The sequence below is a fragment of the Phodopus roborovskii genome, unplaced genomic scaffold, assembly GCF_943737965.1.
Source record: "Phodopus roborovskii unplaced genomic scaffold, PHOROB, whole genome shotgun sequence".
Lineage (NCBI taxonomy): Eukaryota > Metazoa > Chordata > Mammalia > Rodentia > Cricetidae > Phodopus > Phodopus roborovskii.
The window spans coordinates 6,233,952-6,252,041 of NW_026126459.1; the positions used below are offsets into that span (position 1 = coordinate 6,233,952).

Genomic DNA, 18,090 nt, shown 5'->3' on the forward strand with positions numbered 1-18,090 from the left:
TTCTCAGGCTGCTGGTTCCCATCCGGTACTCACCCTACTGAGTTGGTCCCCAGCCAGCCTTATTTTGTAACTCAGGTCTTGCCTGTTAGAAATCCAAACCCTGCTGAGGAAACTATTCTGTGCCCCCTGCTGTATGGCAGATTCCAGTCCCTAGAGAAAATGAGAGGCGCTGGAGTGTATTCTTTCATACTCCTCCGTACATGTGAACACACCATACAAGTGATCTTACCACACAAAGCATTCTGGGATATTCTCCTTCTGTCCTGCAGCTATAGAGTCATCACCGTAATTCTAGGTATAGATTCAATAGCTATAATTTAATTACTTAGGGGGATCCTCTATGGGCAGACACAAGGCCTCTTCAAGTTTTTCATGTGTTCTAAAAAAAAAAAAAATAATGCAAAACAAAACTGTCTGTCTATTGATGTGAGACAGGGTCTCACTATGTAGCCCAGGCTGGCCCAGAACTCATAGATTTCCACCTGTTCTGCATCACTGTGCCTGGCATCATACATTTTTGTTTGTTTTGTTTTTCAGGACAGGGTTTCTCTGTGTAGCCCTGGCTGTCCTAGAACTCACTCTGTAGACCACGCTGGCCCTGAAAAGGTGATCTACCTACCCCTGCCTCCCAAGTGCTGGGATTAAAGGTGTGGACCACCACCTCTTGGCATCTGGCATACATTTTAAAGTATAATACATTCAATTAGAATTGGCTAATGTTAATTATATATAAGTTCTAAGTTGTATTAGACTTTGGGTCTATTTAGTTATAGTATATGATATTTGTGAGTATAATTTTGTTACACTATTGTTTATTTAAAAAAAATAGTTCAGTGGGTAAAGCACTTGCTGCTAAGCTTGACTATCTGATCCCATGGTGGAAGTTGCCCTTTGACCTCCACACAACTGCTAAGGCACCTGCACCCTGCACTTTTACATATGCATACATGCATCATACACATTCAATAGTAATAAATTAAAATTAAAAAGCATATTCCATGCCAGTTGTGGTGGCACATGTGTATAATCCCAGCACTTGGGAAGTAGAGGAGGACGATCAGGAGTTCAAGACCAGGCTCAACTATGTGGTGAGTCAGAGCCTAGGCTGGTCTTCAATTCGAGATCTTATCTAAACTTAAACAAACAAAACCACCATTAGCCACAACAGCAACAAAAAACAAGCATGGAGCTGAGGACTGGAGAGATGGCTTGGCAGTTGCAGGAACTGGCTGTTCTTCCAAAGGACCCAGAGGCTATTCCTAGCACCCACCTGGCAGTTCATAACGGTCTACAGCTCCAGTTCCAATGGAATCCGATGCCCTCTTCTGGCCTTTGAGGGCACTGCATACACATGGTGCATAGACATAAATGCAGGCAAGAGGGAAGAGGTGTCATATTCCCTGGAACTGGAGTTAGACATAGTTGTGAGCCATGATGTGGATACTAGATGCCGAAACCAGACCCTCTGGAAGAGCAGCCAGTGCTCTTAACTGCTGAGCCATCTCTCTAGCCCAGAACCATTGCAAATGTGTGTGTGTTCTGAGCCTTCTGTGATGATGGTTGTGTGCTGTGGGATGACAGAGCTCTTCTGCCTTTCTGAGCCCACATTTGAATTACCTTTAATATTCATATTTCTACCTCTAGTACCTCTAACAGCAGTCTAGGGTTTTGTTTTGTTTTTGTGGGTTTTTCAGTGTAGCCTTGGCTATATTAGAGTGCTCTATAGAACAGGCTGGCCTAGAACTCACAAATACTCACCTGCCTCTGCCTCCAGAGTGCTGGGATCAAAGATTAGACATCTAGGTTTTTAAATCTGCTTATTTACTTATTCACTCTGTGTCAGTATATGCCACAGCACACTGTGGGAGGTGATTTTCTCCTTCCACTATGGAGGTCCTGGGGATTGAACTCAGGCCTTCAGGCTTAGCACCAAGTACCTTTACCCACTGAGCCATGTCATCATAGCATGCACTTCAAACACCTCCAGTCTCTACTCCACCCCTGGTTCCAGGGTGCCTTCTATGTGTCCAGGTGTCTGAGTAAGCCTGCCCAGGCTGCCCTGACAAGGCGCCTGTTAGGGCGTGGTATTTCACTCCCACTCCCTCAGAGGCCTGGTCCTTGTACACAAATAGGAGCTGAGTGTTCAGCATAGAAACTTGGGGAAGACAAACATTTGATGCATTATTACTGTCTATGAGAATTTCCTTCCTTGAGGAGGGAAGGGTAGGTGTGGGTTCAAGAGCCACCAGGGCTGGAAGGTGCCCTCCTGACCCACCACTGAGGCTCACTTCTGCCTGTCTTTCCAGTTTTGTTTTGTTTTCTTTTTGTTTGTTTGTTTGGTTTTTTTTGTAATAGTTCTTTTTAATGATTTTATTTACATGTTATGCATACAGTGTTCTGTAAGCATGTATCCCTGCAGGCCAGAAGAGGGCACCAGACCTCATTTCAGATGATTGTGAGCCATCATGTAATTGCTGAGCATTGAACTTAGGACCTCTGGGAGAATAGCTAGCGTTCGTAACCACTGAGTCATCTCTCCAGTCCCCCTTTTTTGGGTTTTCAAGGCAGGGTTTCTCTGTAGCTTTGGAGCCTGTCCTGGAGCTCACCCTATAGACCAGGCTGAACTCAAACTCACAGAGATCCACCTGTCTGTCTCTGTGCTGGAATCAAAGGCATGTGCCACCTCTCAGCCTCTCCAGTCTCTTTTAACTTGGGCCACTGTGTGGCCTTGCCAGCCTCCCTAGCCTCATGGAGTATTGTCTTCCTGTCCACTTAGCTACTAGTGAGATGTAAATAAGTCTCAGGTATTTAATGCCAACTCAGTTTCTCATGGAGCAAAGCCTGACATGCCCTTTTTGTTCAAAATGCACCTTAGAGTGGAAATGATAGATAACCTTTGCTGTACCAATAAACCTTCAGGGTAGGGTCTTCATATTTATTTGTCTGTTTTGCATCAGAGGCATGTGCACACATACACACATACACACTATTCACAGGGCTTATTCCTTCACATCACTGAGAATTTCTGCTCAGATGTTATAGCTGCTTTCTCTGACTAAAATACATCATCCTGTCATTCTCAATTTTTCTTTGTCATGTGTCCTTCTTGCGTTACGTTACCTCTAAAAAAGGCACTGTTAACTTTGCTCCTGGCTAGATTCTAATTGTTCAAGAACACTAAGATATTTCTGCCGGGGAAGTGTGTGTATATGTGTGTGTCTGTGATGTATGCATGTATGTGTGTGTGTAGGTACCAGCATGCCACAGTTCATGTGTGGTGGTTAGAGGACAAGTTTGGGTATCTATTCTGTCTTTAGGTTCCAAAGATTGAATTCAAGTCATTAAGCTTGGTGACAAGTGCCCTTAACCCCTTGAGCCATCTTACCTGACCCAAAAGAGTTTGCCTGCATGTATGTATGTATATCTGTCACGTGCATGCCTGGTGCCTGTAGAGGTCAGAAGAGGGTGTCACATCCCCTGGAATTGAAGTTCCTGATGGTTTTGAGCCACCATGTAGGTGCTGCAAATCAAACCCAGGTCTTCCACTGGAGCCAACATGTGTTCTAAATCACTGAGCCATCACTTCCGGTCCCCCATTGATAATCTTTAAGTGCTCACTTCATGCATGGATGGGTGTTTAGATAGATGCACGGATGGGTGAATGTTTATTTGTCATATTCTATTTATGTCTCTATAATTCAGATTCTCACTGGGCAGTGAACCCTTTGAGGGCATGTTTTGTTATTTTGGGTTTTTGGGGGGTATGGGATATGAGACAGTCACCTATAATCCAGCTGGCCTCAAAGTCATGTAACTTGGCCTTGAAACATCTGATCTTCCTGCCTCTACCTCCTAAGTTCTGGCATTACAGGTGTGCACCACAACTCCAGACTTGGTTCCCCTTTCTTGCCAGGCTTGCAGAGTATTACTGTCTGGGAGCTGCCCCTCTATGCAGAGTCTGCCACTCACGTGTGATTAGTGGTGTGTTGTCTGTGTCTGTGGGACATGAATAGATTATTTTGGTGTCTCTTGTTCTCAGCAGGAATCATTGGGCAGTGCCAGCAGGAGGCCTCTCAATGGGAAGGTGTGGAGCACCTACAAGTCTTCATTTCCCTTGAGCCTTCTCCTGGTCTTGGGATAGGGGCTCCCCACCCACTTCGAAGCTCTGGAGAAGAAGGGGACATAGGCTTCTGGGATCTCATGGTTATGCAAATCCTGAAGTGACACAGATACTGGGGTGTTGGGCCAATTTACATCCTTCTTAGTAGACTTCCTGTTGGGACTTGCAGCCCAGTCAGTATTTCCTGCATCATCCCCCATCCTCCCTTGAAGAGCCATCTCCTTCTGCCACCTGGCAGTTTCAAGCCCTGCACCACAGCTCCTCTGCTTGCCCAGGAGTTCTCTGAGGGCAGGAAGTAGCCTGGGAGAGCCCCATCCCATCCCAGCAGCACCAAGTATGGAATTGTAACAGTTGTTGCTGGAACTGAATGCAATTCTGTCTGGGTCTATGTCTTTTTTCCTTTGAGACTGGGGGCAAGAGGGGTGTATCTCAGTGAAGTCTTAGCTGTCTTGGAACTCACACTCTGTAGACTAGGCTGGCCTCAAACTCCTAGAGCTCCGCCTGCCTCTCCTTCATAAATGCTAGGATTAAGCATGTGAGCCACCACCCCCAGCTTTATCTAGGCTCAGGTGGAGGCAGAAAGAGGGCTACAGTGGGCACTTCTCTCTTCTCCTAGCTCTCTACCTACCCACTGTTACCCAGGACCACCCACAGACATGGGTGTCTGACTTCATGTTACTTTGTATATTAGTGTGACTCTCAGCAGTAGTGTCACTCTGATGGGGAGCAGTAGTTGAGGGCCAGATGAGTTATGGTAGCAATTATCACATGTTGTAGGGTCTTTCTTGAGAGCTCAGGGGTCCTCCTTGACCAGCACCCTCTACCTGCTATGCTGCTCTTTGGTCTTGCTCTGAGACCATTACACACACCAGGAGGGCCCCTCAGGGATCCACAGAGAACCTGGGACCCGAACTGGGGAGAAGCATATTTTTCTACAGGGAATCATCCCAGACAGACATCAACCAATAAGAGAAATATATTCACAGCACACAGAAGGGCATCCCCCATCAGGGAAGGGTATAAGGGAACTGTGAAAGCAGGATGCAGGGTTGTGTGACAAGGGGCAGAGTGGGGTGAGGAATGAGGGCATTCTGCAGACAGAAACTGAGGACAAACACTGAGAAGCCAGAGCTATCATGGCTGGCCTTCTGCCATAGCACTGGATTACACTCAGGTATCGGACCTAAGAACCACAATGTAGATTATCTTGCAAGAGGGAGGGACAGTGTGGGATCACACATTTTCCTATGATGTTTGGACTATTTTCTGTGCCAGGGATGCAGTACCTGTCACCTTCCAAATCCTCATCATAGCCAATGTGGCAGGACCTGCCATCAGTCCCATTACCCCCTTAGGACACTGAAGCCCAAAGCCATGGTAAGTGTGAATGTTGAGCTCACACCCAGGTCTGAGGCCATAGCCTTCTCCACAGTCTCTTGAGACCAAACAGACTGGTAGTAGGCATGTGTCGGTGCTCCATAAACACACTGGTTTCTCTGTATACGGAGGGCTCCTCTGTATATGGAGGTGTCCTTACCACCTGAGACATCCCTAAACCTCCTTCACTGCCTAGTGAAGACAGCTAGCTACAGATATGCTGCAGAGAGAGGGCTCCCAGGGCCTTGGGCTGAGTTCTGTGTCCTGGTCCCAGGCCCAGGCAGCCATCACTAGATCTCGTTAGTGGCCTGAAGGGACTGCTGGTGCACACTGGGTTCAAGTGTGGCCTTAGCCACCCACCAGCTTATGACCATACCAGAGTTTCTCTTCTTGTGTCTGGGTGAATGGGCTTTGGCCTCACTGCTCTGTGAACAGGAGCCTGATGGAGCTAAGTACAGAACCTGTGCCAGGTGGCCCTTACATATGCAATCACTGGCTATCCTTTGCACATGTTGTGTTCTCCTCGGTGGTCACGTCCCTGGTAGCACAGATGAGTGAGTTTAATAGTAAAACAAGGATTTTCCCAGGCACCACTATTGCCCAAGCCATTGTGTGGTTAAGGGCACGTAGCCCTCATATAGTCTTTGCCCTTTAATTTTACCACACAAATGAGTCCAGTGGGTCATGGGTCGGCAAGATAGCATGGTCTGTGTAGTCCCTGAGATACAGCAATGTGGTAGTGGTGCACGCCTTTTACCCCAGCACTCAGCAGGCAGAGGCCAGCCTGGTCTACAGAGCGAGTTCCAGGACAGCCAGGGTCACACAGAGAAACCCTTTTTCGAAAAACCAAAACACAAACAAACATGCAAAAACCCTTCAGCCCTCTACAGTGGGATGAGAGTGAGGGAAAGAGCCCTGACAGTCACAGGGTAGGGTGGGATGTTAACCACCCCCACTCCGCCTCAGCCCTGCTGTCCATTGACCAACTGTGCGCTCTCTGCAGACACTGATGGAGAGGCAGAGACGGAAGGCGGACATCGAGAAGGGGCTGCAGTTCATTCAGTAAGTGAGCAGCATGCAGGTGGGTCTGGCTCACCTTTTCCTCCTGGCTGAACCCTGCCCAGTGTGCACTGGGATGTGGATAGGTGGGATGACTTGGGAAAGGAACCAGCAATGCAGAGGTGAGGGATTCCACAAGTCCATGTGCCTGTACTGTGTGGCCCTTGCTGACCCTGGGTCTTATCCCGGTGGAAATCATTCTACCCTCGTCCTCTGCGTCATCCGCCCCACCGAGCATCAGTTTTCCCCTTTGTGAGGGAACAGGAGACAAGCCCCGCCCTTCCTGCAGTCTGACAGGTGGAAGCTCTCCTGAGCCAGTGGTCTCTTCCACTCGGAACTGAGAGAGCTAGCTTTGTAGTTTTAGCCACAGGAGAGGAAGTATAGCCCTAAGTGACTTGGTGTCTGGCTTAAGGGGCTGATGGCTGTTAATGGGCCTGTCCCTGACTGAGTGAGTGAGTGAGTGAGTGAGTGAGTGAGTGAGTGCGTGCGTTAGGTCAGGAGAAGGGCTAAGTCTCCCAGACCAATGGCATCTGAGATTGGTTCTGTGACTCTCCCTTGGGCATGAGGTTCAGGTTTGGTTTGATGAGGTCATGATTCCAGAGTAGAGGTTAATTGCCTGGCAGCAGTCATGTCCCCATACAAGTCACCCTTGACTTTGCCTTGGCCAGAATTGGGTTATTCTGTTTGTTCTTTCCCAGGCCTGGGGGCTTCCTAGACCTAGCCATGACTGCTCTGCCTTTGTAAGTTAGAGATGCCTGGAGTCTCACTTTCCTGAGGAGAGGGTTGAGCCCAGAGGCAGAGGGACAGCTGTTGGCTGGGCGAGCCTAGGGAAAATGGAAAATGCAAGTCCTTCCATCAGAACTGAGTGGCCTCATGCAGTCCTCAGCTCTCACCTCAACTGCAGCTGATTGAGGGCTAAGTGAGAGAAACCTATTCCTGGCACAACCTCAGGCCAGAAGTGCCAGCCCTGGGGCCTCTGCATGGGACCCATGGGCTCACACAGTCCTATGTCTCTTTTGTCCTACTAGGTCAACACTCCCCCTAAAGCAAGAAGAGTATGAGGTGAGTGCCCCTTGTGAGTGGATGAAGGGGACAGCTATTGTGTTCAGGGTACAGGGTTGTAGCTCCTTCTGGATAGAGACCTGCTGAGTTCCCATGTACCTGCCCGGCATAGGCCTTCCTGCTCAAGCTTGTGCAGAACCTGTTTGCTGAGGGAAACGACCTGTTCCGTGAGAAGGACTACAAGCAGGCTCTGGTGCAGTACATGGAAGGGCTGAATGTGGCTGACTACGCTGCCTCTGACCAGGTGGCTCTGCCCCGGGAGCTGCTGTGTAAGCTGTATGTCAACAGAGCAGCCTGCTACTTCACCATGGTGAGCCTGTCCCCTCCCCGGCCACCTCCCCTGGTCATGTCCCTATTTGCATCTAACCTAGACTTGATTCCCCCACTTCTTCAGATCTCTCTCTCTGACCCCCTTGTTTTCTTTTTAGATAGTGTCTCATGTAGCCCTGGCTAGCCTATAACTCCTCTGGAGGGAAGTGAGGATGCTTTCTGCACCAAGGGTCAGAGGTGCTGATCAGTGGGCTTTCTGTCCCAAGGTCAAAGGTGCTGACCAGTGGGCTTTCTGCCCCAAGGTCAAAGGTGCTGATCATTTAGTTTTCCATCCCAAGGGTCAAATGTACTAACAAGTAAGCTTTCTGTTGCATGGTCAAAGGTGCTGACCAATGGGCTTTCTGTCCCAAGGGTCAGAGGTACTGACAAGTGGGCTGCCTGATTGTCTCCTTAGGGGCTGTATGAGAAGGCGCTGGAGGACAGTGAGAAGGCGTTGGTCCTTGACAGTGAGAGCATCCGGGCCCTGTACCGCAAGGCGCGTGCCCTCAATGAACTGGGGCGCCACAAAGAGGCCTATGAATGTAGTAGCCGGTGCTCCCTTGCTCTTCCCCACGTGAGTCCCATCTCCCAAGCACCTCCTGTGCCCATGCCACTCCATTCTGTGAGCCTTGCCTCCCTCCTGTGCTGTAGGAGGTTGGGGATTGTGTCATCATTGCTGTGTAACACACCTCAGCCTTGAACAGCCCTGTGCTGTAAAACTGGTGCTCTTCTCCCTGTTTTAAGGTGAAGAGATGCTGATGTTGGATCTGTCACTGGGTGGGGAAGTGACAAAGTGACAAAGAGAAGTGACCAATAGAGAGCTTGCTTGACACTCACATGTGTTATCTCCCCTCACCATTTATTCAATGAAGCTGACATGTGCCCCACTCTGCCATTCGGTCACTTTATAAAATTTCTGTTTGGTGCCCACACAGGTATAGCTCAAGACCCGCCACCCTCTGGTGACTAAAACAATCCTGGCTCTAGTGCTGTCACCATCCCAACCTCCGGTGTGACCTTGGACACAGCACTTTCTTTTTTTACACATCAGCTCATGTCCATACAATGTCCTTTCTGCTTTCTGGCCTGTCTTTTTCTTCACAAGGCTGGCCTTTCTAGGAAAGCTCTGGAGGGAAATGTCAGACCAGCAGCATGGTGGCGCCTGGGGAGAGCCGAGTAAAGAATGAGCACAGTCAAGGAGCCTGCACTCACTGTCACTAGCTGAATTCCAGAAATAAAATAGTCGAGGGCTGGGGGTTGTGGCCTGTGGCAGAGCACTTGCCTAGGTTGCTCAAGGCGCTGGGCTTCTTCCCCAACTCTACAAAGAAGAAGAGATTAATAAAGAAACAGTATTAAATCCAGGTGTGGTGGTACACGCCTTTGAACCCAGCACTCAGGAGGCAGAGACAGGTGGATCTCTGAGTTTGAGTTCCACTCTGAGTTACAGAGTGAGTTCCAGGACAGTCTCCAAAGCTACAGAGAGAAACCCTGTCTTGAAAAAACCAAAAAAAAAAAAAAAAAAAAAAAAAAAAAAGAAAAGAAAGAATCCTAACATATAGGAAAAAGAGGCAGGCAGATCTCTATTAGTTGGAGGCCAACATGGTCTACAAAGAGAGTTCCAGGACTATTAAGGGCCACACAGAGAGACTTTGTCAGTGTTTAAACAGAAAACATAGTTTGATTCTTTGTATCACTAGAAAATAAAATTAAAAATGGCCTGGCACAGTGGGTTGTACCCATAATCCCAGGAGTTCAAGGCCAGCTGGAGCAACACATTGAGTCCCTGTCTTAGAGATAAAATGGAAAAAGATAAAAAAGCAAAAAACAAACTATCCCTTTGCCTCCCCCACTGTTTACAGCATGCGACATGGAAAGCCACTGTCACCACCCAGGGCCATACAAGATGTCCAAGAACACAGCTCTGTGCACTGGGGCTATCTAACCCGCCAGTTGTATCTAACCCTGTGTCCTGCCTTCTGCAGGATGAAAATGTCACTCAGCTGGGTCAGGAGCTGGCTCAGAAGCTTGGGCTTCGGGTGCGGAAGGCATATAAGAGACCCCAGGTAGGTGGGAGCTGGGGTGGGCATGAAGAAGCTTGCAAAGGGAGGGACTGGGCCCTGTGGGGGCCCTGAGTGAGGTAACCAGAGCCTGGTAAGGACAGAGGGATGACAGCAGGTGACCTTCCTCCCTGTTGGCTGAAAGCCCTGGAATGAGTAACAGGACCTTGGGAAACAGAAAAAACGGCCAAAGCTCCCAGCTCACCTAGACACCAGCTGTTAAAACACCTTCCTCCACTGCCCTGGCCGACTTTAACCACCCCAGACATGGCCCAAGTCGACACTGGTGTCCTTCAGTTTTGTGTTTTCAGACGCTCCCCTCATGGTGCCCATCTGAATGTTAGTTCCTGCTGGGCTCCTTCAAGTCTACAATTGCCACCTGCCGTGTGTCTGGAAACTGCATGTCACATCATATGGCTTTAGTTTTTCCTGGCCTGACCTTGAACATGTTAGTGCATGTTTCCACCAGTTTCCAAATGTGAAAGACAGATTATTACACCCATCTCAGGAGGCTCATGGAAGGGCTAAAATGAGAACATACGAGATGAAGCCTGGCATGGTACCTGCCCAGATCACACACAGTTGGTTGGGAGGAAAGCCTAATGTGACTATGGGAGCCAGAGCAGGTGGCAGTCCTTCGGGTAGGGAACCTTGGGCACCACTGAAGACCCCACAGCTGGTGACAGGGTTTCTGTGTTGTCCTGGCTGGGTGGGAGGCTTCACCTGTACTCACAGTCTTGATCTCTGTTCACCTTTCCCCAATTTCTGTCAGGAATTGGAAACGTTTTCTCTGCTTAGTAATGGCACCCCAGCTGGCATGACAGATCAGGTAGGTGTGGCCCAGGACCTCAAGTGTTTCCCCAACTTCCTACCAGCCTGTCTCTCTTCATCCATTTCTTTCTTTCTTTTCTTTTTTTGTTTTGTTTTTTTGTTTATTTGTTTGTTTGTTTTGGGAGATAGGGTTTCTCTGTATTGCTTTGGAGGCTGTCCTGGAACTCACTCTATAGACCAGGGGGACCTCAAACTCACAGATCTACCTGCCTCTGCCTCCTGAGTGCTGGGATTAAAGGCGTGTGCCACCAATACCCGGATTTTCATCCATTTCTAAGAGCTCTGGATTCACCCATTGGGGTGACCCCAGGCAGTGGACCCTAAAGTCCCCAACTCCTACCATACCTTTCACCAACCTCTGTCTCATTGGTACATCAGACCTCATCCATAAAGGTCAAGACTGGTCACAGTTATGGGGGTCTGTGAGAAAACCAAGCAGAATGGAACACCCCATGGGGAGGATAAGGCAAGGCCTACCTCAGTACAAGAAACACCTGAGAGAATAGAAGCAAGTACCAGGCGGTGTCTAGGCCGAGCCCGTGGCATCCTGTGGACTCTGCAGGACACACACATGTGAGGTTTGGTTGCTGCATTCCCTGTGGGCTCCTCCAGCATGGGAGTCATTTCTCCACATTTGTGCCTAGAAGTGGGTGACCTGGGCTGTGCTCACAAGCAAATCTCAGAGTTTATAAGGTACTAGAGCTTAGAAAACAAGATGAAGGTAGGCTGTGAGCTCATGGAGCAGGAAGAGGTTTCACCCAGCTTGGGGAATAGTTTTAGCCAGGTAGAAAGGGAATGGTATTTGCAGGCCAGGGAGTGGCCTGTAGTTAGGAGAGGAAGAGAGACACTCTAGACCACTGGTGTAATTCCTGCCTCTGAGGTGGCCACTCAGCCCCTTCCTTCCCTCAGGGCTTTGGCTATCTTAGGCCTTTACTGCAAAGTGAGTGTTACTAATAGGGGTTCTGTGGAAAGGGCAGGGAGAGAGAAACCTGGACAGTGGGGGCAGCAGGAGAGCTGGGAGGTCACTTTGTCCTGCAAGGCCTAGGTGAGAATGAGAGCTGTCTATAGAGGCCTTCAACCCGGCCTCCTTTGTTGTCTGTCCTCTCAAGTACTTTCTATACACACTGTGGGAAAAGCAACTCCCTGATCAGCACGGCAGCTTTGGTCTGTGCACCTTATCTGTGGTGTACAAACACCCCGGGGGACATCAGTGCATGTATTCACTGTGTGATCTGTGGACAGCTCAAGGGCGGGGCTACAAGAGTGCCTGGTCCCAAGGAACAAACAGACTGGACAGGGTCAGGGCAGGCCCTAATCTGACAGCCCTCCTCTGACCCAAGAATAGCAGCTGTGGAGTATCTAACAGAGTGCTGGCTAAACACAGTAGGTGAGACAGGGCGCTGGATGGATTGTACTGCAGTTACTGTGACTACTGACCTTAGAGAAGGTGGCTAATGCTGAGTGTCTGGGCTTTCTCCACAGGAACATGAAGGAGACAGGACCATCCTGGGCCTCACAGGGTTCTGCTGGATGGTGCAAGCATCAGGGAAAAGAGGGGGTGTATTCAGAGTTAAAGAATGACTTGTGCCCCTGAAACAAGGCAGAGGGTTCACTGGGGACTTAGACGGGAAGCTGGTAAATTGAGTTCTCAAGCCTGAAAGCACACATTGCACTCATGACAAGTGCACAGACCTACTTGTGTGGCAGGCCCCTCCCCTTTGGCTCTGTATCCTTATTTTACAAACAAGGAAACAAGTCCTGATAGAGTGAGTGACCACCTCTTGGCCAAACCAGAGAGCAAGCCCCAATCTTCCCCCCAGCTCAGAGAGTGCTGTCAGAATCTGACTCAACACATGCAGTTGTAGCGTTCAGGTTCCCCTGGGCCCTCTGTGGCTTATGGCTCTTCGGATTACTGTGAATCTTGTCCCATCTATGCAACGGGGATTGGATCCCATCCTGGGTAATATTCTCCTTGGAGGGAGGTTAGCTTCCTTTGAGGCTGGGGGCTGAGCCTTTGGGACAGTACACCTTTGTCTTTGAATTAGAAACCATCCATGATGTGGAGGGCTCAGTAAAAGCCTTGTCTCAACTTTTAATCCCAGCACTTAGGAGACAGAGACAGGTGGATCTCTAAATCCAATCCCAGCCTTGTCTACATAGTGAATTTTAGGACAGCCCGAGCTACACAGTGAGACCCTGTCTCAAAAACAAAAAACAAAATAACCCAAAACCCTTGCGTCAGGGTATGGATGGGACTCCAGGTAAGAAAACTGAGACCCAGAGATGTACTCCTTTCTGGGGCCACTGCTTCCCAAAAAAGCTCCTACTTAACTAGCTCTACACCTCCCTACTCTACACCTCTTGAAGCCCATGCCTGCTTAGACCCTAGCTGAAAAGCCTGGCCACAAGTGTGATAGGTGTTCATTCCTCATTGAGTGGCCATCGGTATAGCCATGTGGAAATATGCTGGGCCCTGTGGCCATTCCATCTTAACATTTTTCACCTGATCTTCCTCTCCACAGGGAACTTCTAACGGATTGGGATCCATAGATGACATTGAAACAGGTACTGTCTCTGCTTTGTAGAGTGGGATACCTTAAGGGGCTTTCTTGAGGCAGGACATGAAGGAACACTTCCTCAGCTTGTCCCTTAACTTCATCCATGCCTGACCCTGTTGGGTACCACATTCCAGAGTCCTTGCTTTCCTTTCTCTGGTCATGGGCTTCCAGATTATATCTAAGAAGGCACTGCTAGCCTGGGAGAAAGGTGACGATGGTAGGTATCTGAGTGGAGCCAGGGCCATCAGGATTCCCCCCAGCTCCAGGCCACTGCCACTGGGGCAGGGGATAGGGAGAACAGGTCGCCATGGAAGCGGGAAAAGAAGGAGGGTGTTGGCTCAGTGGCTGGCAACACTCCCACCACAGGGCCCTTTCAACTGCTGTACCCACCCCTCCACAGACTGCTACGTGGGCCCACGAGGCTCCCCAGCCCTGCTCCCCTCCACTCCCACAATGCCCCTGTTCCCTCATGTGCTGGACCTTCTGGCCCCCCTGGATGGCAGCAGCGGGACAATCGTCAGCACTGAGGGCCTGGACGACTTCTCAGACGGGGATGTGTTTGGTCCGGAACTGGACACCCTCCTGGACTCTCTGGTGAGCCATGCTGCTGACTTCTTGTTCTGTCCCTCTAAGCCCATTGCTCACGGTCCCATGAATATGCAAGGGAAGGCCTCATCTTCATATCACAGTTGGGAAAGTAGATAGTCTTGCCAGAATCTTCAGAACAGATCCCAGGAGGGACTGAGCAGAGCCCAGTTCCTCTCCATGAGCATTTAAGACCAGGCTGTGGAGGAATAACTGGCTCCTGGAGTGTCCCGCCCCCACGGGGTAGGATGGTCATGTTCTCTTCTGACCGCTGGCTCTGTCCCCACTTTGCAGTCTCTGGTCCAGGGTGGCCTGTCTGGCAGTGGTGTGCCTAGTGAGTTGCCTCAGCTGATCCCTGTGTTTCCTGGTGGGACCCCACTGTTGCCACCTGTGGTGGGTGGCTCCATCCCTGTGTCCAGCCCACTGCCTCCTGCCTCCTTTGGCCTTGTCATGGACCCCTCCAGGAAGCTGGCTGCTTCTGTGCTGGATGCCCTTGACTCTCCAGGGCCCACGCTGGACCCCCTGGATCTGTTACCATATTCGGAGGCTCGGCTAGATGCCCTTGACAGCTTTGGGTCAGCCCGAGGCTCCCTGGACAAGCCTGATGCCTTCATAGGTGAGGCCTTGGTGGGTACGCTCTCCCTCTGCTTGCTTGACAGTGCTGCTACAGCTCTGATCTCTGCAGCTCTGTGTCTCCAAAGCACAAGCCCTTGTTCCCATTACATTCCAGAGAAGTACATACTGTCTTATTCCTGCTACGCTCAGCACTATTGCAGCTTGAGTCTCAGGCTGGGTGTCTTTGTTCTAGATCAAACAGTAGAGCTGTGCTAATGACTCTATCTGATGCTCTGCCTAGCCAACCAGAGCTCTGAACCTCCAGACTCAGGTCCTATGGAGATGATCCTGATGCAAGGTCTTGAGCTCCCTTAGCACTTCTCTGGACTGGGAGCGAGAGACATAGGAAATTGGCCAGGCTTTGATAGGGTTGGCTTTTGGAGGTCAGAGATTGTCTAAGGCACTCAAGGCAGAGGGACTCATGGGATGGCAGGGGTGGAGAGGAGCCAGAAGTTTCTTCTGGATGACCTGATGGCTCAGAGGTATAGGATCTGTATGGTGGAAGACCAGGGTCTGGATGAAGATCACAGCAGGGGTCCTGAAGGTGAGCCATGGTCTCAATGTGAGCCAAGCTACATGTGTGGACTCGTTCCCATGGGCAATAGGAAGCCTCAGAAGGCATAAGCAAGGGTGGACATGTTGGAACCTCTTTGCTCCAGGGCTATGACCATTAAAATAGGAGGGTGGGCCTGAGATAGAAATGTATAGGGGCATCCTAGAAAGGCAGGCCCCTCATGCCCTCTGTGCTAGGGTGCATGACTCCTGTGTCTTCTCCTTTCCTAGAAGAGACCAGCTCACAGGACCACCGTCCCCCAGGCAATATTCAGAAGCCAGCCCCCTCGGTGAGTAATGGTGGAGCTCCCAGGCCAGGCCTCTTACTCATCCTGAGGTTAGGGCCCCACATTGGGGGTGAGGTGAGCCCTAAGGGTAGCCTCAGAACAGACAAGCCCCAAGTGATCTCCTTGCCCCTCCTCCCCTGCCTAGTGCTAGAGAGCACACATAGGGCACTCTGTGTTAGAACAGCGTAAGTAATGTTAGACATGTCTCTCATCTCCAGGCTCTGCCTACTCTGGGTTCAGAAGTGCACTGGACCACAAGGGAGCAGCATGCATGCCACTTTCAGCTTAGATGATAGCTGTGTGGTACTAGAAAAGTCACTGGGTCTACTTTTCCAGTCTTGATTTCTGGGACCCTGTAGGGAAAGCATGGGCAGAGCCCTTAAACAAGGCTATTGCCATTTCTCTACTTTCATGTTAACTTTTAGTTCAAGGAAATGTTCTGGGGTCAAGATGGTTTCTACTCATTGTCCCCCACTAGCCCAGATGCTTTTGAGGCTGGCCCTGGTGTTTTGGGCTCTTGTACCACAATACGGAGGCCTGGGAAGATGTGGAAGAGTGTCCTAGGCTACAGGTCTGATATTGGAGGAGGGGGTCAAAAAACATACCTATCCCCACTGCATTGGCTGGCCTTGGTGGTCTAGGTACCACTCAGGGCCCAAGATGACCAACATCCTCCCATTATAGCCTGAGCCCTCCATGCCCAACACCGCCTTGCTCATCAAGAACCCTCTGGCTGCCACCCACGAGTTCAAGCAGGCCTGCCAGCTATGCTACCCTAAAACAGGTAATCTCACATATACAGCAGCACCCCTCTGCCGTGGAGATGCTAGGAATCTCAGGAATGTGGAACCTGCCCTCTACAAAGCACTGTCTTCACAAGTCTAGAGAAACAGAGATGGGCACTCACCAGTAGGTCCAGGTGTGTTAGGGCAGTCATGTGGTGGGTTCCTTGGAGGGCTTCCCAAGTGCTCTCTCTCCATAGCAGGAATATACCAGGGGAGATACAGTGAGAGATGCAGATACCTAGCTGAGGGTGTGTGGGTTTTCTTGGAGTTGCATCTCTGTGTACCCTGCCCACAGGCCCCAGGGCTGGTGACTATACCTACCGTGAGGGCCTTGAACACAAGTGCAAGAGGGACGTCCTTCTCGGCCGACTTCGGAGCTCTGAGGACCAGATCTGGAAGCGCATCCGGCCCCGGCCCACCAAAACCAGTTTTGTGGGCTCCTACTACCTGTGCAAAGGTGGGTGGAGCAGTGGGGCTGGTGCCCAGCCAGGCCTAGCTCCTCCTAGGAAGAATGACCACAGGAGAGATGAGGGAACTCAGATGAAGCCTGAGAGTTCCACCTGATGGCCTTGTCCAAAGACAGAGATCATTCAGGATGTCCTGTGGAGCCAGAGCCATGTGGTAGCCTGTACCATCATGTGAGAGTTCCACAGTCCATAGACAGTCAGGTTCCTGCCCTGCAGGATTCCAGGAGGAATGGGAAGCACACAGGAAAGTCTTGCAAATATCAGGTTTTTCTGTTTGGTTGGTTTGTTTTTTCAAGACAGGGTTTCTCTGTGTAGCCCTGGCTGTCATGGAACTGGATCTGTAGACTAGGCTGACCTTGAACTCACAGAGATACACCTGCCTCTGCCTCCCAAGAGCTAGGATTAAAGGTGTGCGCCACCACCTGGCATACAAATATCAATTTTTATTTATTTATTTATTTTTTTGGAGACAGGATTTCTCTGTGCAGCTTTGGAGCCTGTCCTGGAACTCACTCTATAGACCAGGTTGGCCTTGAATTCACAGAGATCCGCCTGCCCCTGCCTCCCAAGTGCTGGGACTAAAGGTGCGCGCCACCAATGTGCCTGGCGCAACTATCAATTTTGTAATGATTACATTATTTTCTTTGTCTTCACTTTCTGCTCATGGAAATCTGGTCAGCGATGAATAGCCCTTATCTGCTTTCTTCAGGTCCCAAGCAGCCATGAGATTAAGCACAGCTGTGCTGCAACACTTTTGTACTCAGCACCAGCTATCCGCACACAGCCCTTTGGCACCAGATACCAGTAGAAGTAAGATGTAAGAAACTGAGGATTTGAGAGTTCAGCTCAAGTTCTGCCTTTGTGCTCTCATCCAGCTCATGGCAACCACACATACACATAGGCCTTCTAGACCATTCAGTCTCCTTCCTGAAGCTCTGCCCGTTGCTGCCGGGATGAAGGCCAGTGCATGCCCACATCCATCTACATCCCCACTCTTAACTGTTCCTCAAACACACTTGCCCCTCCCCTTCTCTGTGGCACAGGCTCTGCCCTTTGAGCCTGATGGTCCAGGTCTTAGAAGCCATTCCCTATACTACTTCCCTATCCCTCTGCAGCTGAGGATGCAACCCACTCCTTCAGATCTGTGTTGTGTTCCTGACTCTCATAGTGTGGTTGTTCACTTCCCTGGTGAATAATCCTGAAACCCCTCATCTGTATGTAGATGTGTGTATTCTACAAATCCATTTGCACACTTATTTTGTCTTGCTTGACCTGCACAGACACTATGGGGGAGGAGGGCATGTGGAGGTGCTGAGCACGGAGGTACTGGCACCCAGTGTTTGGAAAAGCATCCACCTGGGAGGTGAGCAGCCACCAGTGCTCTGTCCTGGTGGGTCACAGGGTGCTGTAAGCTGCCTCCCCAACC

The 18,090-nt window shown here is 50.1% G+C and overlaps 1 protein-coding gene across 2 annotated transcripts in view; it reads left to right on the top strand.

Moving 5' to 3' along the window:
• Zc3h7b (zinc finger CCCH-type containing 7B) overlaps positions 1–18,090 on the top strand; it is a 47,535-nt gene that overhangs the window by 14,939 nt on the left and 14,506 nt on the right. Inside the window, exons 2-13 of one of the 2 annotated variants that reach the window (XM_051189449.1) lie at positions 6,501–6,559; positions 7,585–7,618; positions 7,731–7,928; positions 8,343–8,501; positions 9,910–9,990; positions 10,757–10,813; positions 13,338–13,380; positions 13,774–13,967; positions 14,253–14,574; positions 15,357–15,415; positions 16,097–16,196; positions 16,493–16,654. In XM_051189449.1, the coding sequence (XP_051045406.1) occupies positions 6,507–6,559; positions 7,585–7,618; positions 7,731–7,928; positions 8,343–8,501; positions 9,910–9,990; positions 10,757–10,813; positions 13,338–13,380; positions 13,774–13,967; positions 14,253–14,574; positions 15,357–15,415; positions 16,097–16,196; positions 16,493–16,654 (1,462 nt within the window). In that variant the 5' untranslated portion in view covers positions 6,501–6,506. The remainder of the gene's footprint in view (positions 1–6,500; positions 6,560–7,584; positions 7,619–7,730; positions 7,929–8,342; positions 8,502–9,909; positions 9,991–10,756; positions 10,814–13,337; positions 13,381–13,773; positions 13,968–14,252; positions 14,575–15,356; positions 15,416–16,096; positions 16,197–16,492; positions 16,655–18,090) is intronic. The other variant, XM_051189450.1, reaches the window with a different exon arrangement.